The 24,266-nt window shown below is 38.2% G+C and overlaps 2 protein-coding genes across 3 annotated transcripts; one reads left to right on the top strand and one right to left on the bottom strand.

Annotated features, from left to right (window-relative positions):
- Positions 1-1,034: 1,034 nt before the first annotated feature.
- LOC104589645 (tryptophan synthase alpha chain) lies at positions 1,035-19,831 on the top strand. 2 transcript variants are annotated; one of them, XM_010248027.3, is made up of 9 exons: positions 1,035-1,292; positions 3,015-3,179; positions 3,267-3,332; positions 3,851-3,959; positions 5,419-5,495; positions 17,283-17,360; positions 18,874-18,951; positions 19,438-19,497; positions 19,593-19,831. In XM_010248027.3, exons 1-9 carry the CDS (start codon positions 1,221-1,223, stop codon positions 19,725-19,727), a joined length of 840 nt encoding a protein of 279 aa, XP_010246329.1. In that variant the 5' UTR covers positions 1,035-1,220; the 3' UTR covers positions 19,728-19,831. The 2 variants fall into 2 exon arrangements, with proteins under 2 accessions (XP_010246329.1, XP_010246330.1); XM_010248028.3 differs by having other exon boundaries at positions 1,042-1,292; positions 3,033-3,179.
- A 136-nt stretch (positions 19,832-19,967) lies between these two features.
- LOC104589644 (pentatricopeptide repeat-containing protein At1g08070, chloroplastic-like) lies at positions 19,968-23,832 on the bottom strand. The gene is made up of 2 exons (XM_019196373.2): positions 21,094-23,832; positions 19,968-20,971 (listed from the first exon to the last, which is right to left on the bottom strand). The coding sequence occupies exon 1, from the start codon at positions 23,253-23,255 to the stop codon at positions 21,414-21,416; it is 1,842 nt and encodes a 613-aa protein (XP_019051918.1). The 5' UTR covers positions 23,256-23,832; the 3' UTR covers positions 19,968-20,971; positions 21,094-21,413.
- Positions 23,833-24,266: the final 434 nt, after the last annotated feature.

Here is a 24,266-nt window from a genome sequence, read left to right as displayed (position 1 = left end):
TCCGAACCTTGTGTAAAGCGCCTAGGGTGGGTGAATCATTGGTGGTCTGATGTGGTCAACTGAATGGCCACGTGGAATGTGCCACCTGTAAAACTTAGGCCCCACAAAAGGTTGGCATGTTATTTTTTTGGGTGTTATTCAAAACTAAACTTACATTTTCGAAATTTAAATAAAGGGAAATTGTCAAAAACTCACCATGAGTTTTCAGCATTTCTCTTAAACTCACCACAACTTTTTAAAATGTCTACGACTCATCATGTCTTTAACTTGACGTTAAAGAGACTAACGGCTGTTAATATATTACCATTTTAACCTTCATAGAAAATATAAAAAATATACATATATTTTAATATTTAGACATGAAAAAAAAGAAAAAGTTCAAAAAATATTTTCAAATATAAAATACATAAAAATATAAAAAATTATAGAAATTGCACACAAAATAAAAAATTATTTTCAAATTATAGAAACTATAGAAATTGAAAAACAAAATCATAAAAATAAAAAATGTAGAAAAACACCAAAATTATAGAAAAATACAAAAAATGCAAATAAATAACAAAAAATACATGAAATTTTATAGATGGTAGAAAATAGAAAAATGTAAAAAAACATAAATTATAAAAAATATTAGAAATTATAACAAAACACTAAAAATGTAAAAAAAAAGAAAATTAAAAAATGAAAAAGACCCTTTTCCTCTAACTCGCCATTTAATGGTGATTTGGTCATAAAAATTGTTATTTATGCTGACATGAACACCTCTGTTAAGAAATATTAACGGTGCACAAATGGAAGATGAGTTTTGAAACATAAAAACTTACTGATATGGTGAATTTTAGATGTTTTGAAAAATTGTGATGAATTTAAGAGAAATGCTAAAAACTCACGGTGAATTTTTGACAATTTCACTTAAATAAATTATTGACAACACGTGGATAACAGGAGTAGTCATCTTGCCATGTGGTTCTTTGGACTTTGGCCATGTTGGATCACGGGTGACTCAGCCAAGGAGACATTCGCATTTTCCTTTGACCCATTAGTTTACCAGACATTCGCATTTTCATGGACAGCGAACAGAACGATCCAGCAAGAACATCGGGAGCTGATGACTGCTGCTCTAAAAGCAAACTGTTTTCTGCAATCCAAGAAATCTTATAGTGATAGTCGACATATTCTGCGCCGTCTCGACTCTTGTTTCTGTAAAGCCTCGAACATCAATGGCTTCTATGGTTGTGGCACCGGCTGTTGGGCTCTCTGAAACATTCACCAGACTGAAACAGAAAGGCAAAGTAAGAAAGTGAATCATTTAACCTTGAAATTACTTACATTTATTCATTGTTTTCTTTTTCTCTGTTCGTCTATCTAGCTAAACAGTTATGCCAATCTCGCTCCGCACTTAGATATAGAATTTATTCGATTTTTTTTGGTAGAGGAATTTGTTCGATTTGAAGAGAGACTATTCTGAAAAAGTTACAATGCAACTACTATAACATTGTTTGGGAGGAAAAAATAAACAGATTGGTGATCCTCGCTTTTCCCATCGAACAATTAGGAACATAACTGTAGCAAATCGGGAGATAGCTAATCACCCTGTCCACTTTTTCCCCTCAATATACAAGGTAATTTCAACAAATTGGAAGGCCAAGCCATGATCAGGCATACTTCATTTCCTTTTTCTTTGTTATTTTCCCGTTGGCTTTGATATGAGATATAGTGAAAGGAGGCGTTTTGAAAACCAACATTCAAATTGCATACTTTTTTTGTCTGTATAGAGTCTTTGTCAGCTAGTGATATTTGAAATGTATTTTCACTAATTTGGAGAGATTGATGCGTATATATTGATAAAGTAGCATATACCTATGCGCTCCGGCTTTACTCATGAACCATGTAAATTCCTTCTCCATGGAGCTTTGGCCTTGCTTACTCCTTCCGATTGCAACACCTTAGTACAATTGCTCATTTATCAAGAAAAAATTGTGTAAAAGAGTGGCTGTTACTTGCTTATTACTTGTTAGGGAAAAGACCCTAAAATTTCAATCTATAGAATGTTTTATATATGAAAAGTATAGATTACATATGAACCAGTTTCATGACTATTTCAACTTTTAAATGACCGGAATTAAATCTGCATTTTCTGATTACTACCTTGAATCTATTGACAATTGAAACAAAGAATTGTACCATTTGAAGCAATAGGTTGCAAAATCATATTCATAACAATTGAAACAGATACCATCCATTAAAATAAAAGAAGCAGCAAATCTCTTTATGGTTTATTGGTGTTTTTAAACACATGCAGAAATCATGCCTAAACCTGCTAACACTCATGAGGTTCCACTTCTTTTTTCCAAGGTTTGGGCTGGCTACTCCGACCTACTATAAACATGGATTTTGGTTGTGTATTTCAAACCATTCCTAGTTAGCCTCTCCCATTTCTGGACCAACCATACCCACTCTGTCGTTGCCCTGATATTAAATTGCAAACTATTTTTAAATATGCTATCTTATTAGGAAAATGCACATAAAATCAGTAGAAAGGTTAAGGTAGCAGTAAATAACAGGTGAAGCTTTATACCTCACACATCAACCAATTAAGCCAATTAAGTTCTCGTTGCAGAACCAAAAGGAAAAAAAGAACTCTTTTTTTTTTTTTTTCAAGTATACATATCCTAAGATAGAAGAGGAATGTGGAAATTTTTACATTTTCCTGATTTGACTGTCATAGTTATCCAGAGTCCCATAATATCTGACCAATTAATTTCCTACTTGAAACCTGCAAACTGACAAGCTCCTACTCCCTACAGGAAGCATGTTGTAGATACTTGGATGTTGCAAAAAGTTCCCTTCATTTTTTACCTAGATCTCCTTTTGTATAATTTTTTGTCATCCCATATTGGTATAAATGATCTAGTTTTGAATTGAGTCCAATCCTACTTTGTCATATATTTTCTAATTTGATATTATTTTTTGGAAAGAAATGCTTGTTTCTTAATATCATTCTCTTTAATCAGCATTTCTTTTATGCAAAGGTGGCATTTATCCCATACATCACAGCTGGTGATCCTGATCTATCAACTACAGCACAAGCATTGAAGGTGCTTGATTCCTGTGGATCAGACATAATTGAATTGGGTGTTCCATATTCTGATCCTCTGGCAGATGGTCCAGTTATCCAGGTGCCATTAAGTGGGTTTTCTTCCTTATTCTCTCTTTTTCCTTTGCCAAATTTTTCTTAAGCTCTTGGTTTTCTTCCTATATTTCAGGCCGCTGCCACCCGTGCTTTAGCAAAAGGGACCAATTTTAATGCAATAATTTCCATGTTAAAAGAGGTGGGACCTAAGGTGCTTCATTATATAGATGGCATATGTTTGCACACTTGCCCAAATAAACACATACACCACACACAATGTATATACGTATATGCATTTACAAGATTCAAAATATCAATACGATGCATCCCATTTCAAGCGTATGGTATCGTATTGGGGGTTCATTGAAACACCTTTTTTAAGGCTTTTCAAGAAGCACATGTTTTTAACTGTTAAATATTATTAAAATGAAACCCCTGTTAAAATATCAAAGGAAAAATAAAATAAAAAATGTAATGTTTGATAGCATCAAAACACCCAATATGCATGTTTGTGCATATCGGGTGTATCGATACTTTGAACCTTGTGTGTGTATATATGTTACATGTAGCCAGTTAAAAGTATATGTGTTTACATGAACAATAAGTTTGTCTTTTTGTAGTAATTTCTTTTGATGTGTTTATTAAACTTATTTGCTTCTGCACTAGAGTGATGTGCTATAAACCTTTAATATCTGGGTTTCATCATTGACTAAACAGGTGGTCCCACAGCTATCTTGTCCGATTGCATTATTTTCATATTACAATCCAATTCTTAAGCGTGGAGTTGAGAAATTCATGGCTACTATAAAAGATGCTGGTGTACATGGTAATGTATCTTCTGTCTAAAGTAGTTGTGATATGCTGAATGTCTAAGGGCAAGGGGTTAAAACTATTGAAACCAATAAGGTTAGGTTTATTTATGTTAAGGAGACTAGGCCATACCTACCTAGGTAAATTAAATTTTTGTCTTTCTGAGCAACCACTAACGTGACATTTCAGGCACTGGTGACTGTGCTTTTAATTTATTAGTAGAGAGCAACATATCGGAGTCTTGAATAGTCATCAACTAATTGACTGGCTAGGTGTTTGGAACCCCAAGCAATAATTAACCAACTATGTGTTTACATTCAACATATTGAATTTTTTCCCAGTTAACAACTTGTCATCTAGATACCCAGTAGTTAGTGGTTCACCTAGGGAAACTAAAACAATTAGTCATCACTTGGGAACATTGCCATGAAGAGAATATGGTGTAAGGTATTTGCAAGAATGTTGCTTTGGCCTTATATGTGATCTAGAGATTTCTCATCCCTCCCTACTTCTAGAAAAAAGGAAGAAAAGAAAAGAAAACTTCTGACTGTATTATAGTATTTGATTCCTCTTCTTTCAGTTCTGGAGCCATCAAGTCACCCAACCAATCACATATGAGAAAAAGGGAAACAACAGGTTCTGTTACACAGTTTTGTGTGAAGCTAGGCTGCAAATGGATTTGATTTAATCCGATTTGAATTAGAGTCCTATTTGTTTATGTAAGATTCAGATATCCAATCCATTGAATCATATTTGTTCAGTCATAAATGGATCAAATTGGATCTGAAAACATGGCCCATTTAGTAACATCAGGTTTTAGTTCAATTCAGAAATCACAGATAACATATTTTAGCCATTTGCTGCAAAGGATGTTGTTAGATAGAAAAATGTGTAATTCACATATCTAATTGTCCAAGAATTAGAAATAACTGCAAGTTGTAGTGTGCAAACTGTGGAGGTTCTAGTCTAAGTAACTAATTTCTTATAGAGGCTAGGTTTGTGGTTGCAATAAGAGTGGTTTGAAATCCTGTTGCTACATGATTCTGGTATGTTGAAATGCAAGTGGCTGTTAAACATGGGTCCATGTATTTCTGTTTTTCCATGTGGCTAGTTTCAGTTTAACAGCCTTTTGCTATGTAAAAAAGAAGTTGTTCCTCCACTATTTTGATTGGCATTGTTCCTCCGAATTTAAGAAATTAAAATGTTAAAAAATGCATGTAGGAAATGGGACTGGTATGGACAAGAATCATCTTGTACATGGCTGATCTGGAAGTCCCCTCAACTATGGATGGTTTGGGTCTGCCATGTCAACATTCCACATGGCAGAACCACATGCACTGCAGGCATGAAAGTCCTTAATCATAATAAATCCCAGAAAGTCCAATGGATGCTCATCAGTTTTAGCACTTCTTTACCTACTTCCATTATTCACCTACTTTGCAGTATAATTTTTATTTTATCCGGCATTCTTTTAGGGCTTGTGGTTCCAGATGTTCCTCTGGAGGAGACTGGAATTTTGAGAAAAGAAGCTGTTAAGAATAAAATTGAATTGGTAGGTTCCTTGATTCTATTTTCGTTTTTGAATTATTCACCTTTTGGCTTATTGAGGCTGTACATACATGCTTAGCTTTGTAGTGCAATTATTTAAAAGCATTGGTGGAAATAACATAAAAAAAGACATAGAACAAGTAATTAGTCTTGAAAATATCTTGCAGTGCAACTGATGGAAACTAAATAAATTGATCATACATAGAACAAGTAATTAGTCTACCCGTTCAATAAATTACCTTTATCTTTCTTTAAAAAACAAGTTATTAATTTATATTTCTTTACTTTTTTATGGCTTTATTGTATTTATTTTTAAATTGTTCGGTACCATTCCTTTATATGCTCTGACACCTTTATGCTTAACCAGAAGTCAGATATGGTGGATCATTGTTTCTAGTAAGTTTGTCATTTGATCCTGTAGTGGGAGAATATTAAAATGATGGCGGGTCATTGTTTCTAATGCCTTGGAGATGTAAGATGGTAGAAACACTACATACATGCTTGTGTGCATGTGCCCTTGCTGGGAAGTACAAATTCAAATATAGTTCCCCCAGCCCCTCCCCCAATCAAATGTTTGAAAGAAAGGGCAATGTTAGTTTAGAAGAGAATGTTTTGTGCTGCTACTCCTGTAAAATTTGGTGCCATTTTCTCAAAGGTCTATGAAAGGGAATGGGTTGTGCTGCCTGATATGAGATAACCAATCCAAGGCTGGGTAGTGATAGGAATCGATCAGAACCCTTGAAGCCTTATTCTAGAAAGAAGGCCTTACAACAGGTCCTGATATGGCATAGTGATGGTACTTGGGATTTGGACTGAATTGAACACCAAGGGTATTTTTTCTGCCATTTTACAATTTTTCTGTAGGGTCCAATAATGGGGTTTGTTAGTGTCGACTGTATAGGGGTAGTTTTGCCAATTTATTTATGTTTGGTGCGGGGTATCATGTTTAACTTAAGTGATGTGTCCCATACTTAAGTAGGGGCACAACAGACCTTTTGTTTTTCATTAGAAAAGTATAAATACAATCTGGCCAACTAGGGAGCACAGAACTCTCTTTCTAGTTCGAACCAATTTTTCCTTCTCTCTTCTCTTCTCTTCTCTTCTCTCTCTATCCTCTTTAGTTTTCTGCTACTGTTATTTCTTACTGAATTCTAGTGCAGGTCTGAACTTTATCATGGTATCAGAGCAACTGTGACAAATTCAGATCTGCCCAGAATTCTCTTTACCGCCATTTAGCCTAGGGTTTTCCAGATTTTTGCATCATCAGTTGGAGATAAGGAAAAGGGCTGAAAAGGAGTGATCGCCCTTTCCCTTTGGAGGTTTTCATGCCTTTAGTTGGTGGTTTAGTGGGTGTTTGTGGTGGTTTGTAGGGAACCCTCTAATTGATGGTACGGAGAGAGTTGTTTCGGGTGGTGCAGTGGGCAGTCGAGTGCAGGTTGTATCTTTGCTGATTGAATAGGTGGATTGTATGGATGTTTCACTGTGAATCGAGTGGTTGGTGAGTTTCTATGTTGAGGTAGGTTTGTGGTGCTGAGAACAAAGAGTATCAACAACTGTTATTGCTGAAAACCATCACTGTAGGTGTTTCCACTAGTGTGTAGTGTGGTGAGAAGTGGCTGTAAGTGAGAAGTGAATTAGAAGTGTGATGTACAGGTGTAAAAAAATTAGATATGGGAGACAGTAGTGAATACAAATCTAGTGTCATGGTTCCCACTGATTACCTGAATGCTTAGATGACCTCTATCAAATTGAATGGGGAAAATTATGTGCCTTGGGCGAAATCTGTAGAGGTCTTCCTTAGGGTTGAGAAGAAAGTGAAGCATGTAAGAAAAGAAAAACCTCTCGCCGATTCTTAGGAGTATAGTGATTGGGAACAAGAAGATGCATAGATTATGACCTGGTTGTGGAATAGTATGGAACCCAAGATTAATGTGAATTCTATGTTCTTAGATATAGCCAAGGAGATTTGGGACCATGCCAAGAATCTGTACTTAGGACAACACTACTAGAGTGTATCAGCTTTATCATGAGTACTTTAATCTACAACAAGGTAGCCAAAGTCTTGAGGAATACTATGCTAGCATGAGGAACCTTCGTAATGAGTTGAATGTGTACCATCCCTTCACTGGTTCATACTCAAGTTTAGTAAGGGTATACTTGTAATTATGTTAATAAAGATGGAGAAACACTCCCTAGCTGGCTGCCCACGTAAGGGTATACTTGTAATTATGTTAAGATTGAAGTTTAGTAAAAGGATTAGAGAAGGGAGGGAAGAGACATTCGAACTCTTCTTCTTCTTCCTCCTCTTTTCTCCATTTTCCTTCTCTTGTACTGCTGTTCTCTTCTTTTCTTCCTCTTTTTTCTCTAATTTTTCCCAAGTTTACATCAGATTTAGAGGACTGATTTACAACTGATTCAATAATCCTAGTAAGACTCAAACTAAGTTGTCATATCCTATTTCAATTCAAAGAAAACTCAATAACTCTAATCCTACTTATGCAATGACTCTGAATTTTAAACATAAACAAACTATAAATAGACAACCAAACCCTATTATTGGACCCTACAGAAAAATTGTAAAATGGCAAAAATACCATTGGTGTTCAGTTCAGTCCAAATCCCAAGTACCATCACTATGCCATATCAGGACCTGTTGTAAGGCCACCTTCTTTCTAGAATAAGCCTTCAAGGGTGCTGATCGATTCCTATCATCTCTCCCAGCTTGAAAGAACTCGACCCTGGCGAGTTAAAAGCATGGTACCTTTCATAGAGATCTGGGTTGGGCCAACCGAGTAACAAACCAACCTAGGCGGCTGTGAACCTGTGACAAAGCTGCATGAATAAATTATGTAACTCTTGAAGCAGATGATGATGCCTTTGTTATTCTAGAGGAAGATAATTTAGAGTCTTTTGACTAAGTTTCAGTCCTCAGAGTTTTTTTTTTTTTTTCTGATCTATGTTGCATACTTGAATCGATAATTGTATTTCACATTTTCACTATGTTATATTGTTAGTTGGTGTTGAAAACTTGAGATTTAGAACTCAAATATTGATTGAAATTAAGTCATTTTAGTGTTATATATGTTTTTATGCTTAAAATATCTATTTTTTATTAATATACCCACTATAATTATAAAAAAAATACATACTTGAGGCTTACGCCTCCCTGTGCTCGGGAGGCTTATGCCTCCCACATTCTGAACTACGCCTCACGCTCCGGGTAGTGGAATGCCTCACATCACGCCTCCGCGTTTTAAGACACCGGCCCCAGCTTGTTACATATGTAGTCCACTCTTCCTCGACTCAACCCTTTGGTGAATAAGTCCGCCCATTGATTTCCTGTGTTAACATGTGCAGTGGCTATCACTCCACTTGGCACCTTCTCCCTCACAAAGTGATGGTCAATTTCTATATGTTTTGTTCTCTCATGAAAAAACTGGATTAGAAGAGATGTGGGCTGCAACTTGGTTGTCACAATAAAGCTTCATTGGAGTGAGTGGGCGATCAAGACTACAATCAGCCTTGAATCCTAATGGATTTCAGATTAGAAAAGGTAGAAGAAAAGTAAGGAAAAGAAGAAAAGAGAGGAGAAGAACAGGAGAACACAAAGGTTTGAAAGGAGGGACAGATTCACCAATTGATCTGCCACCGCCACTCTCTTAGTATTTATAGGTTGTGTTCAGTACATAGAGGAAAGGACAGATCTGCCCTTAATACTTACATGACAAATAAAGCAAAAAACAAGTTAAATAAATAACAACTGAAATAACAAGCTGACCACCAACTAACACTAACATGACTGAAACAAATAATTGTACATACTGTCCTACGAACACAGTGGGGCCCACATCAGTGTTCTCTACACTCCCCCTCAAGTTGGGAATGATATTTGATAGGTCTGACTCTAACTTCTTCCTTGGTACAGCCTTGGTTAGGATATCTGCGAGCTGCATGTTGGATGTGATATACGGGAGACACACTTCCTGTGATGAGACCCTCTCTCGGACAAAATGTCGATCAACTTCGATATGCTTAGTTCTGTCATGTTGCACCAGATTGTGAGCTATATTAATAGCCGCCTGATTATTACAATACAACATCAAGGGCTTCTCATAATCAATACCCAACTCTTCAAGTAGTGATCTCAGCCATAGGATTTCAGCCACTCCGTTAGCCACTGACCTGTATTCAGCTTCGGCACTAGAGCAGGAAATAACACTTTGTTTCTTACTCCTCCAAGAGACAAAGTTACCTCCCACAAGGGCACAATATCCAGAGGTAGACCTCCTGTCATCAACACTCCCAGCCCAATCAGCATCTGTATAGACCTCCACCTTCATGTGATTATCGTTCTTGAACAGTATACCCCTACCCAAGCATCTCTTCAAGTATGCTAATATTCTCTCTGCCGCAAGAAGATGAGTAGTTCTAGGGGAATGCATGTACTGGCTGACAACACTAACTGCATAACTGATATCTGGCCGAGTGAGGCAGAGATATAGGAGCTTTCCAACCAACCGTTGGAACATAACTTTGTCTTTAAGAGGCTCCCCGCCCTCTGCACTGATCTTGTGATTCTGTTCAATGGGTGTATCAGTAGGCTTGACACCTAACTTTTCAGTTTCCGCCAACAGATCTACAACATATTTTCTCTGAGAGATAAATATCTCTTGTTTAGATCTAGCAACCTCAATACCCAAAAAGTACCGTAGTGCACCAAGATCTTTCACCTCAAACTCTTGATGAAGGAGCTGTTTGAGGGACTCAATCTCACTACTATTATTTCCTGTCACTACAATATCATCCACATAAATAGCAAGCAGGGTCAACATGTGCAGTGGCTATCACTCCACTTGGCACCTTCTCCCTCACAAAGTGATGGTCAATTTCTATATGTTTAGCAAATAAGGTGTTCTGTGAGCTGGTAACCGACCTGAAGCTGAGAGCTCTCCACCACTGCACAATGCAGACTTCTCTTGGGCTTTGAGTACTGCAACTGTAGAGAGTGTTCCCCCCTACGGCCAATACTAGGACTGCTGAAATCAGTCCTCAATCTAGGTCTGTCCTATACAGACCTCTCTTAGCAGCCGAATAGCTACTCACTACTAGAAACAGTCTAGTAGGACATCAACTTCTGGGTCTTACTTCCCTTGCACCCTACAACTAAGGGAAACCCTAGGTTCGAACCTTGTATTGTTCTCCTGCAACCCTAGGGTTTCACCGCAGCAACCAAGATAAAAGAAAGAGAGAAAGACAGCAAGAAAGAGGAGATGGCGTCGGCTGTAACTAGGAAATTGCTTAATGCTCTGATACCATGTAAGCTGAAATGTTGTAGCCGAAGTAGTAGAAGAGAGGAGGAGACCAAGAGGTGCTGAGAATGTCGAACTGCATAACCCAGTCGACAGTACTATCATTTATATTAGATTACAGTACAATGTTACAGGAAATGTCTGGAATGCCCCTGATTAGTGATGGGACACCCAGACTACATAAAGCACCAAATAAACTTAGGCCCATTAACACAGGCCCAGTACATAACAACTTAAACACGAATACAGGTTAATAAGAACACTTATCAGCCGAACCATCAATACATAAAACCCTTCAACCTAACAAAGGGATTGGCAAGAGAGAAAGAGTTCCTTGGAACCTAACCCCCTCTTCTATCTCCTGTTGCATTTAGAAAGAGTGAAACCTTAGGATCTTTAATAAAAAAATAGTATGTTGAGGAGATGATCATTGGGAAGATTAAGACTCATTTTTTTAGTTTTCTATTCTGGTTGGTATTGAAGCCTTATCCCGTTTTTGTAATGACTGGAATAGCATTATCTTCTTATCTATAGATGCTGTATGGGCTATAAATTTTGTTCATGAATGATATAATATAGATGGTTTATCAACAAAAAAAAATGATATAATACAGATTGTGTAAGTTGTGTACATTGGGTTCCTTTTTTGTTTCTTACAATGCTAACACAAAAATAGTATGTTGAGGAGATGATCATTGGGAAGATCAAGACTCATTTTTGTAGTTTTCTATTCTGGTTGGTATTGAAGCCTTAACCCGTTTTTGTAATGACTGGAATAGCATTATCTTCTTATCTATAGATGCTGTATGGGCTATAAATTTTGTACATGAATGCTATAATACAGATGGTTTTATCAAAAAAAAAAAGATAATAATACAGATTGTGTAAGTTGTGTACATTGGGTTCCTTCTTTGTTTCTTACAATGCAAACACAATACAATATATAAACCTTATAGAAAGATTAGAATCTCTCTGTCTCTCTCTCTCTCTAGAAGAGAGAAGAAACCTTTAAGAACTAAAGAAGCTAATTAAGGCAGTACTTAATCACTGGAAATCCAACACTGCCACTGCCACATTGTGAATGCAAAGAAAAGCCAGTATTCTGGCTGCAATAGTTAGAAGTGGAGGGAGACTCCAAACTGGTAATAGGCTGGCTGCAATGTAGAAGCTTGGGCACGTGGATTTTTCAGACATAAGCTAAGGGAAATCTCAAGCTTAGCAAGGGAGATTGGGGTGAGGTTTAATCGGGCAAGAAGATCAGCAAATGGTATGGCTGATGCTTTAGCACAGCAAGGAGTCTATAGGCAAGAGTTGTTTTGGGCCTGTTTATGAGACAGCTTGTATCAAAGGGTTCTTCATCCGGCCCTTGGATGGTGGTAGTTGTAATTTTTATCCATTATTATTAATGAAAGTTACCGTTTCCCATAAAAAAAGAAAAGCCAGTATGCTGTACTGGTAAACAAAAACACGCAACTAGTAACACTACAGATCGTATAAACAAATGTCTAAGGTAGAATAATGTATGAAATGCTGCCTGCAGTTTTTTCTTTTCACATCTTCTGTGAATCTGTGGCAGTTACCAAAAAGATCCAAGTTACTTTTCAAAATTTCAATGGCTGTTGGAGCTTGTGCTCCATTTGATAACTTTCCACCTGAAATGCAACAAAGACTTTGTATCCCAATCAAGTAGATTTGATTTAACTGCCTTTTTCCCTAAGCAGAAAAGGTACATTTCACATGATTCTATAAATGTAACCTTTTAGGTTTCGAGCAAGAATAGATCTTTAATCAGCCAAGGAATCTTGATAACGAACTGCAATCAGCAATGCTGCTGACTCCACAGGTGGGGTTTTTATCCCTTGGGCTAATGCCTCTCTTTTTCGGTTTGGGGTATATGTTGTCCTTTTGGGGGAGAGTAGCAGTTGGTCTAGCTCTGAGATTTGCTTTTTCCTCTCTTATAACTTTCTTTTTCTTTTTCTTTTTCCTTTGGGGGGGGGGGACTCATGCTTGCAATTTTTCCCTAATCTGTTCTTATTTCATCTTAATACTCTCTTGAAAGTTCCCAATCAGAAAAAAAAGAAAAGAAAATGAATATCTTTTAACTACTATTTACATGCTTTGCAAAAAACAATGGGTTCCTTGTCCTCCTATTTATATGACCCCCTTCCCTTAAGCATACGGATGTGCACACACAAAACTGGCCTCACCACTATTTCCCTCCTATGTGGCACCTAAAGCCATACCCTTTTACGTCTTTCAGTCTCTATTTTCATCTCTATTCCCAGTTGCTCCAACCTACAAGTTATGGTGATCACCCCTCACTTTTTTCCCATCTCTTATTGATGGCTAGTGATTTTGACACATGGCACATCCCATTTTTAACAAAGGGAGATTCCTCTGATAATTACTCAAAGAATACATCCATTAAAAGATAAAAACACCCCCATGTTTTGATTTCTATGGTTAGCCAATGGTGGTTTCTTTGAATTTTCACCAGGGATGTGCCCATGTCCTTCACCACCCCCCAAATCCACAGATCTGTTGAGGAAGGGAAGATACCATTGGAAACCCAGGTACAGCAGGAATTGGTGGAATTTTTAGAAGAAGAGATGGTACTATTAGCTGGGCTTACAGTGGACCAATTGGGATAGCCTCTTCAACTAAGGCTGAAATCCTGGCAGCCTTAACTGGAATCAGGATTGCAAGAAATCTGGGATACCTGAATATTCTCATGAAGGGTGATTCTGCAAATACAATCAGATGGTTAGCAGATCCTGGCAGTGGTCCCTGGGATTTAACTCATTTCTTGGCTGAAGCTAGAGACATCCTCTCTAACTTGAATGCTCAGTTGGGTTGGGTCCCTAGGGAGCTAAATTCTGCTGCTGATGGTCTTGCAAAGGCTGGCGCTGACAGGGATTGCTTGTTTAGTGATAGCTTCCTTCCTGTTTAACTTTTGAGTTATATTTCCTGTGAACATCTTCTCATATACCTCTTGTTTTATGAATAAGTTACCATCTTTTTCAAAAAGTTTTCAAAAATGGGATGTGCTAAACTGCTAATTAGTTACCTTGTTGACAAGCTTGCCCATTTGTTTAAGACTCGAACACATTCAATGGTTGTCAGTTATAGAGCAAAAGTTTGATTGCAATGGGATATGAAACTGGCATGGGCAAAGACACTGTAAGCATGGACAATTTAGAAGGTCACTTGATCAAAGGGGTGCTCTAAGCATCAATTAGTGCAGATATAAAGAAGGATAGTTCTACGAAGAAAAACATCTCTTATAGAACATTTTTTTTTTTGATGAATAATAGTAAATTTTATTAGTTCAAAAGTTGATTTAGAGTTGTGAATTCATATAACATCCCAGGGAGAGGCGCGAGCTGCAGCCCCTCCTTGAATCTTACAAGTTAGCTTGGAAAGAAATACAAGAATCACAGCTGAACCCAAAACAATTCTTCCCTATTTACCCCTTGCTCGGCTAACACATCGGACAAAGTATTTGCTGATCTCCCCACCCACTGTAAAGAGACCAACATATTCCTTGTCAACCAACTGAATTTCTTCATTTCATTCTTGTAGCGCCATATAGCATCTTCAGGATTTTTCAACCAGCCCACCACCACTTTGGAATCCCCTTCAATTACTAGATGCTGTACCCCCAGCTGGTTTGCAAATTGCACCCCTTGTACAGCAGCTAATAGCTCTGCCTTGATAGAGTCCCCAACTCCTAAAGGACCCGAGTAGAGCAACAGAATCTCTCCCTTCTCATTTCTCAAGACACCCCCATTCTGGATAATCCTGGCCCATGCTACTTCCATCAAAGTTCAGCTTCAGTGAGCCTTCAGATGGAGGAGACCAGCTTGTAATTGACTTGTCTTTTTTAAGGGTGAACACCTTGCTACTGCTGACCAGTTTCTCCAAAGGTCATTAAAAGAGAAATGATGAAAGATTTGCAAAGTCTTCAGCCAAAGTATTGCCCTATGCAATACATAGTCTTTCAATTCCTGACTGCTCCTTTCCTTTTCTTGAAAGATTCTAGCATTCCTTTCTTCCCAAAGAGTCCAAATCAGGGCAGCGCGAGCACATCTCCACATAATTCTCCCTCTTTTTGTAGGCCAAGAGAAAGTAGAATGGTTAAAGATCATGCGAACTTCTGCTGGTATACTCCAACTACTCCCAAACAACAAAAGTAGCCAAGCCCAAAGGTGTGCAGAAAAAAGGAAAAGATATTAGTAGATGGTAACAATCTTCCCCGTGAGCTTTATAGAGGATACACCAATTGGGAGAAATGCAGAGGAAAGGTCTTCTCTGTTGTAGGTTATCTAGAGTGTTTACTTTCCCATAGAATACTTCCCAACAAAACGCCATAATCTTTGGGGGAACTGGCCTACACCAAATTTCCTTTGACGAAAAAGGTTGTTGAGCAAAATGCTGAAAGACGGACTTGAAGTAAGAAGCACAAGTAAAGGTTCCTTTGGGTCTAGGAGTCCACACCCTTTTATCTGGCTTGGAGGGATCCAAGCAAACCTGATTAAGGCAACATAGCAAGTCAAAGAGAGATTCAATTTCATCATCCCTTAGTCCCCTATGAAACCCAAAATCCCAATTAGGAGCCAGGGTGTTACCACCTCTTTTTTGTACAAAGAAACATAAAATAGTAAAGGGAAAAGGTCCTTTAGGGGGGGTGTCTCCTACCTAGATATCCTCCCAAAAGCGAACAACGTTTCCAGAACAAACTTCATACTTGATAAAATTGAGAAATTGAGGAAGGGTGTTGTGAATGGCCTTCCAAGGTGCTGCCAAGTTAGCTTGCCTTGATACACCAATATCCCATCCATTCTCTGATCTCCCATGAATGCTTCCCACCACCTCATGCCACATCATCTCACTTTCCAATGGCCATCGCCACAACCATTTCCCTAACAGAGCTTGATTTTTTTCAATCACCCTCCCAAGTCCCAAACTCCCATCTTCTTTACTTCTGCAAACAATTTCCCAACTAACCAAATGATCATTTTTTTCTTGTCTCGGCTCCCACAAGAAGTCTCTCATCAACTTCTCCAGCTTCCTAGCTTCCCTAGCTGGTATCCTAAAGACAGACAAAAAGTAAGTAGGTAAGTTAGACAAAGTAGCCCTTATTAAGGTAATTCTCCCTCCTAAGGAGATATAATTCTTCTTCCACAAGGCTAATCTCTTCTCAAACTTTTCTAGCACTAGGGTCCAAAATTTGCTCTCCCTAGTGTTTGCCCCTAATGGAAGCCCTAAGTATGACATAGGCCAAGCAGAGATGGAACACTCAAGACACTCTGTAGTAACCTCGATCTCTTCATCCTCCAAGTTTATACCCGCTATGCAACTCTTTTCCAGATTTATTTTCAGATTAGAAATCCTTTCAAATCCTTTGATTAGCTCCTTTAGGTTTGCTACCTTCTCGCTAAAGCCTCATTCACAAAAGATCATTAGGTCATCTGCAAACTGAAGGTGGGTGATTGGGATTTGGTGTCTCCCTATTCTCCAACCCCTAATGGCATCTTCACTATCAGCCTTAGTAATGATCCTACTAATCACATCGGCTACTAATGTAAAAAGGAAGGGTGAGAGTGGATCCCCTTGCCTGACACCCTTGCAAGCTGGAAAAAAGTCCCTTACCACACCATTTACCAGAATGGAGTAGTGACCGGTACTGATACACCCAGATATCCAACTACACCACTTGTCCCCAAATCCAATCACCTCTAATAAAAACTCCCAGTCCACCAAGTCATAGGCTTTATGCTGTTGGATCGAGGCACCGAAGTTAAATTATTCGAAAATTCTTGATAGTAATCTAACCATAAAAGGCCTAATTAAATAATCAATAAATTAATCAGAAAAATTAATTATGGACTTCTAGTTACTTTGGAATATAGCATCGATCAATCTAGCCTATGACTCTATTGATGTACTACACCTCCACCACAAGTTCGTTTGTTTCTTGACAGCTTGTATCCTACTTCAAGAATAAATGAAAGTAGAGTTGAGTGAGAAACAAAATCTGCACAATATTTCATAATACACACCAAAAAGTTGAAAAAAATCATCTGCATGGTATTTTATATTATTTTTAGATTAAGCCATTGGAAAATGTCTTTCTTTTACTATGAGTTTTACTTAAATTATATTCAACTCAGAAATATATGATACTTGATATTGGAATTTGGTGTATCATTGTAAGGATACTATATGATAGTATTTTGATATCTATGTTTGATAATAGAAATTATGAACTATTTGGTGTTGCTATACTATAACTTCTTTTAGTCAAATTAACTGAACAGAATGGAATGGAGAAACATGATTTATCTAGCCGACCCTATATAGATGGGACAAGGCTTAGATGATGTTGATGTTGATGATGTCAGTATTTGTTGTCTTTTTGCTTTTCTCTGATTAATATTTATGCAATTATTTTACTTGTATCACTTTGTTCTGTGCTTGAGGTACTTCTTACAACACCCACTACTCCAACAGATCGGATGAAAGCCATCGTTGAAGCTTCAGAAGGATTTGTGTACCTTGTAAGATCCTTTGTGCAGTAAATAAGCTTTTCATATCTCTTTTATTTAGCTGGAACGAATAGTTCTTAGGTATATTTCAGCATTCATTTACTAATACTTGTTTTTTATTGTTTCCTTCTCAAATGTTTTCATATGAAGTACATAAGTACATTAACTCAGATAGCTAAGCCTTATCCCAACTATATGGGGTGGGCTACATGAATCTTGTCCACCATTCCACTGTGTTTAGTGCCATGTCCACTGTTAGCCCTCAAATCATTTCGTGCTACTTAATCCATGTCCTTTTTGATTTGCCCTTATCTCTTCTAACAAATCACTAGTTGTTGGTGCTGTGGATGGTCTTCTTTGGACGAGACCAAACCATCTTAATCTACTTTCCCTCTTTTTATCACTTTTTTGGGTTACTCCCAAGTTCCTATGAATAATCCATAACCCCATCCTTTCTAGTTTTGCTATTTATCCATCTCAACATCCGCATTTCTGCTATATTCATTTTCATGGATATGCTGTTTCTTGATTGCTCAACAGTGCTCCATGTCACATTGCTGGCCTCATAACTGTTTTATAAGTTTTTTACTTTTAGTTTAAGTGGTTTTTTCTTATCATGACATCCTCCTCAATCTCTCCCTTTCTATGGATTAGCGGATTGGGGTGAAAGAAGTCGCATTGAGATATCTCTTGGTTTTCAATCTTAATTATACCCTGATTATCACTCCTATTATTAAATTTACATTGCATATATTCCATTTTAGTCTTATTTATTTTAAAACCTTTTTTTTTCTGAGACATCTTTCCATAAATATAATTTTGCATTTAATCCCTCTTTGGTTTTATCAATTAATACTGCCACAAACGAACAAAATACACCATGGGACCTCCTGAATATGTTTTTTCAATTCATCTATGACTATTGCAAATAAATAAGGGCCAAGTGCTGAGCCTTGGGGAAAGTCCAATTGTGACAGGAAACTCTGACATCTCTTCTTTTGATATTTCGACATTGGTTGTTTCACCTTCATACATGCCCTTTAATTAGATCTATATACCCATTTGGTACTCCTTTCTGTTCTAAAATCCATCATGTTATCTTTCTAGGGATGAAATAGATTAACAAACTTTTCGTAACATATATGATATCTGGAAATCTAAGATGTAACATATTTAAATGTTTTAGTTCACTAAATCATTTAATTGTCTTATTGTTTGTGCTGTAACTGATTTTGCTTTTAGTTTTTTCATTGGCCTTTGTAATTAGGCCTTTAAATGAACAGCTCTTCGATTATCAACAGATTTCTGTCTCTAAGATAGTAGAGAAGAATCATAGTTGAACAAAGCCCCAAAGTTACATACTATTTTTTTTTTTTAAACTATTTGTTAGGCATGTGACTCATATTTTATTTTGAAAATTTGGATTTTTTTTCCTTGTCTTTGAATAAAATGATTGGTGTTTGCTTTTGTGGACCAGCTTATCTAGCTTCATTAAAACCCTAACAATGTATGATATATTGAATAGGTAAGTTCGGTTGGAGTTACTGGAGCTCGTTCATCTATAAGTTCACGGGTTCAATCTCTTCTACAGGAGATTAAGAAGGTTTGAGATGCGTTTCACATCAAATATAGTAAAATCGTTTTTTTATATTATAGGAGTTATAGGATACAATATTCAATTATTTGTTTGGCACAAGGCCATAAATTTAGGAGGCTGCATACCATCATGAGAACTATCGATAATATTTGGAAATAGCTTAGGTATAAGATTCAGGAGAATCTGAAACTTATATAATCTATGAGGGATAATAGTCAGCAGCTATAAACTCTTTGGGTAGTACATGTACAGTGGATCCAAAGTGTGGAATTGATAGCTAAAATCACCAAGGTAAACATGCATAAATAAGATGGTACTGCATCTTATTTTTTTCTTAGTTTTTGAAATTATGGACTGTTATGTGTGCTTTTGGGCTATAGCCACTCCAGAGAGGTAGCACATCAACTTGGAGGTGGTTTGCAGTTGTTTCATGGAGTACGTGAGACATCCAGTTCTTTGTCAATTGCTGATACTCTTCCTACTCCCACACAGGCAACAGATAAACCAGTCGCAGTTGGCTTTGGCATATCAAAACCAGAACATGTGAAACAGGTAACTCCTATACATCAAAATGACCTGGAAGTTTGTGCTTGCAATCTTCAAACCCCAGACACTTGACATACCATTTCAAATCTTGTTGGTTACAGATAGCAGGATGGGGAGCTGACGGTGTCATAGTTGGTAGTGCCATGGTGAAAATTCTTGGTGAAGCAAAATCTCCCGAGGAAGGATTGATGGACCTAGAAAACTTTACGAAGTCCCTAACAGCTGCAATCTCTTAAAAATTTTGTAGGACCTTAGTAACACCTCTAACTTTTATTTTATATTCATGACAAGCAAATCGGTATGGAATTACAGAATTTAATCTCATCTAAGTTCAACCTCACCTTCATTTTGTCTAGCACTAAATGAATCTCAGTTTGCTGGGAATGTAAACCGTCTCCAATAAGAAATTCATAATTACAGTGTTCACCTCAACAAAACTGCACCGAGGCCCTTTCCTCAGTCTCCCTCTTTTCATTTCTTCCCTTATTTTCATGACCCCATTTCATCTAGAAGCTTTTAGATAGCATTAATTGGATCCATGGATCAGACTTGTCCAGCTCAGGCAGCCTTTGGGGATGAACTTCTCCATGTGGCTTCATTGGGATTCCTATTATTGGATTTATTGTAAGCCTCTTAGACATCGTATTTGGCCAGGAAAATCGATCTGACAAGTGATAACCATACATAGGCTCCCACCTTTGGTTTCAACTAGTGAACTTACTCATTGAACAGAGTTAAGCCTTGATCTAAAAGGAGCCTGCATGAGTGCAAGCACTAAGGTTGCCTTTGCCTACCGAGCTGGCATTGTCTGGTCGCATGTCCCCAGCTTCAGGCCTTCAGCTTCTGAGATAACTGATGTATGGCCTGTTTCGCATGTCCATGCATTTCTAGACCGCATATGATACATGTTCATGAGAAGACATCGCTCTGGGCTTTCTGTTCTGGCAATCTTTTCATAAACTTGTAGTGCCTATATGTTCCTCAACTTGGAGTTGACGTGAAAAACAGCATTTGGGGACCTGTGTGATTTCAATTCTGTTCTGTGTAGCATGCATGCGGCATTCAGGTACGACTTATTTTTGATGGACTTGAATACACCTAACTGAAGACAAGCTTTATCCTTTCACCTTGTGAATTATGAAATGCAATCTTGCTATATAGTAGAGCTTAAAGTAAAGGGAGAGAGAGGTGTCAGACGTACAGGGCTTATCGAAACCAATCTTCTCTGGAGACAGACGAGTCCAATTGATTCCATGACCGTCACTGGAGAAGATGGACTTTCTGTTTTCTGCTGCTGTCTCTCTTTACGCTTTAATGGGTTCTAATAAACCTTCTGATTTCTGCCCACTTATGTCTATCTTTCTTCTTCCTAGGCTCTATCCAAACAGAAGCTTGGCACTGGTTTGGAACCCACTGATAAGTCGATAACCCATGGTCTCGCTCAAAAACGCTGAACGGTGATGGTGTATGAGTCGTGGATCTATTACCAACATCATTTGAAAATTGGAATTTTAATCCCCATTTGATATATGAGTTTACATGGGATTCTTTTATTCGTCCATTTTAAAAGGAGCGAAAGCAAAGCTAATGACATCGACTCACCTGCCGGATCTCCCTAGAAGCCTTCAATGCTTCTCGATTTTGTGCAAATGCATGTTTGCATCACCATAGCTCACAAGAATCACTGTTGAGACGCTTCATTAAACAATCAAGGCCGTCTATTCACATACTCATAATCAAAATAATATCCCCCCAAAAATACAGAAATGTAAAAAATAAAAAACAAAGAAGAGTTGGTAATAGATATAGATGCTGTAGCTGATGATGATCCTTGAAGACTTGATGCGACCTCTAAATTATTGTTAGTTACAGTTACAGGAGGTAAGTAATGCTGATGACTACTGTGTATTGTCCTTCAGTAATCATTCATCATGATCTATAGCAAGAAAGTAGCCTTGAGCCTTCAATTCACTGGCCAAAACTTGCATCATCATTTCCAATTGATGATATCGTACATCACTAATAAAGAATTTGTGGGTCTTTCCATCAATCTCAATCCAACTGCAACCAGGTGGTTTTTTCATCCCACGGTTCCTCATGAGAGCCCTCACCTTTGCAACTTTATCCCATCTTTGTGCTTTAGCATATATGTTAGAAAGCAACACATAGTTTCCTGAATTCTCAGGTTCCATCTCTAGCAAATTCTTAGCTGCTAGTTCACCCACTTCAATGTTGTTGTATATTCTACATGCATTCAGAAGAGCACCCCATACTCCGGCATGAGGCTTAACAGGAGGCATAGCTTCGGTGATAATTCTGTGTGCATCCGATACGCGGCCAGATCGGCCTAGCAAGTCAACCATGCACATGTAGTGATCAGCAGTTGGGGCAATGGAGTAATCACTCTGCATGGAATTGAAGTACTGGAAGCCTTCATCCACTAGACCTCCATGGCTACAAGCAGATAGGACCACAATGAAGCAAATACTATCAGGCTTCAGCCCATCTTCCTGAAGATGAGAGAAGATCTTCAGAGCATCTCTGCCACGCCCATGCATACCAAATCCTGACATCATAGTACTATAACAAATCAAGTCCTTGTCATTCCAGCTCTTGAACAACTCAGATGCTCTATCTGGATTCCCACACTTGGCATGCATGTCAATGAGGGCTGTTACTGTGTGGTTATTCATTAGTCTGTTCCCATGACTTTTGATGTAATCTACAATCCGTTCCGCCAATTGGACTGATCCCAATTGAGCACAAGCAGCAACCACACAAGTAATTGTGGTCTGGTTTGGTTTCACATCTCCTATCCTTAACATGTGATGGAAGAGATCCAGGGCCTCGTTGAAGAAACCCGCCTGAGAATAGGTAGAGATCATTGCATTCCATGAGGCCACATCCCTTTCAGCCATCATGTCGAAGATTAGTCGTGCATTTGTAATGTCGTTGCACTTCGCATAGCCCGTGATCATTGCTGTGCAAATGATAGCATTGCTGTTGAGCCTAGATTGATCTGAAACCAACTGATCAAAAAGTTCTTTTGCATAATCCATTCGACCCAAGTTTGCATATCCAGTGATCATCACCTCCCAAGTGAAGAGGTTCCTCACTGGCATCTCCTTAAACAAAGAGCGGGCGGCATTCATATTTCCATATTTCGCATGTCCTGCAATCATGGTATTCCACGCTTGAACATCCCTCTCAGACATTTTACCAAAGAGCTTCTGTGCTTCTTCCATGAACTCACATTTAGTATAGAAATCTATCAATGCCGTCTGGCTGCGAATTTCTGTATGATATCCATACTTCACAACATGGGCATGGATCTGAATTCCCTGTCTCAGTGCTGAGAACCCCGAACACGCCTTTAGGACTGATGATAAGGCGAAAGCAAGTGCCTGGTCCGCAGCCATCGTCCTGCTCTCTTGGCGGTGCATACGGGCGTATGTTGCTATTGCCTCTCTATAGCAAGGCTGTGAATCAGACTGCTGTGAGTAGCCCCTAATCATGGCTGTCCACAAATAGACGTTAGGATTATCAACGGCATCAACAACAGCCCGAGCATGTTTTAAGTCACCAAAAGTCGTGAATTCACGAACAAGTTTTGTGATGAGGAAGTTGTTTTGCGATTGCCCAGTCACGACTAGGTAAGCTTGAACTTGTTTTAATTGTCTTGCATCCTTGCAATGATTTATTAATCGAATGAGCTGCTCCTCCTCGGCCCTGCTCCAGGTCCGACGACTCAATCTAGTAGGCATCGATAGCACTTTAAGTTTAGCAAGTCATGACACCAGTCAAATGCCGATATAGCAATGCCTTTCTTTCTCCGTCGAAACAACCAGCACAAATTTGAAATTTCTATGCGAGAAGCGAGGACATTGGCTAAGAGAGGCGGGTGTTTGATAAGATGTCTCTGAGAAGCAGTTCCTCTTGGAATGCCTTGCCAACATGATATCCGCTGATAAAGAGCAAAAACAAACCAAGATGTTGCTCGATAGTTTTACTGTAAAACCGACAGACAAGACCAAGGTTGACGTGCTTTCTGCATGTTCTCATTTGGGTGTTGTAGAGTTCTGCGTCCACGAGTACATACAAAAGACAGTTTCTGACTGAAAAAGAATGTATTCAAAAGATTGAATGAGAAGGAAGAAAAGGCCATGGAGCCATTTCGCTGGTTGAGCCATCTGGCGCAACGGAGGCTCCTAACGCAAGAGTCAAAACCCAACGTAGTCAGTCCTTTCAGTTATGTTATCTACTATTTGCATGGGCTAGTGGAAAAAGGGGCTCCACCTCATCCATTCATTCTATGAGCAGAACCTGAAATGCGACAAAAGAAATTAGGATCATGTTTGGTTCTTTTGCTTATGAGGAGATTCTAAAATGGGTGTGATAGTAGGGTTATAAAAATACATTAATCCAATTGACCCAGCCTGGTCCGAAGCTGGAGCCCGAGACAGTGTAAATTGGGCCCGAAGCCCGGCCCATGAACAGGCCTGTTCATGTTCACACCGGATCAACTGGATTGATGTATTTTTATAACCCTACTATCACTGTCGACTAAGGATAAGGACTTATTAGACATAATTTGAAAGTTCAAGATTCTATAGAAACACGATTTAAAGTTTAGAGACTGACTTGACACAACCCATAAATTTCAATGTGAACTGTTTAAGAATTTTCCCCAATATTTATTTAGTTAGAATTATTTGCATCAATTCCTTTTTTTTAAATGCTAAAACTTTTTAGAATAATATAATCAAGGGGTGAAA

The sequence above is a fragment of the Nelumbo nucifera genome, chromosome 1 (genome assembly GCF_055504915.1).
Source record: "Nelumbo nucifera cultivar China Antique chromosome 1, China Antique-T2T, whole genome shotgun sequence".
Classification (NCBI taxonomy): domain Eukaryota; kingdom Viridiplantae; phylum Streptophyta; class Magnoliopsida; order Proteales; family Nelumbonaceae; genus Nelumbo; species Nelumbo nucifera.
Note: the sequence above shows the minus strand (reverse complement) of the source record. Positions and strands in the feature narration are given on the sequence as shown.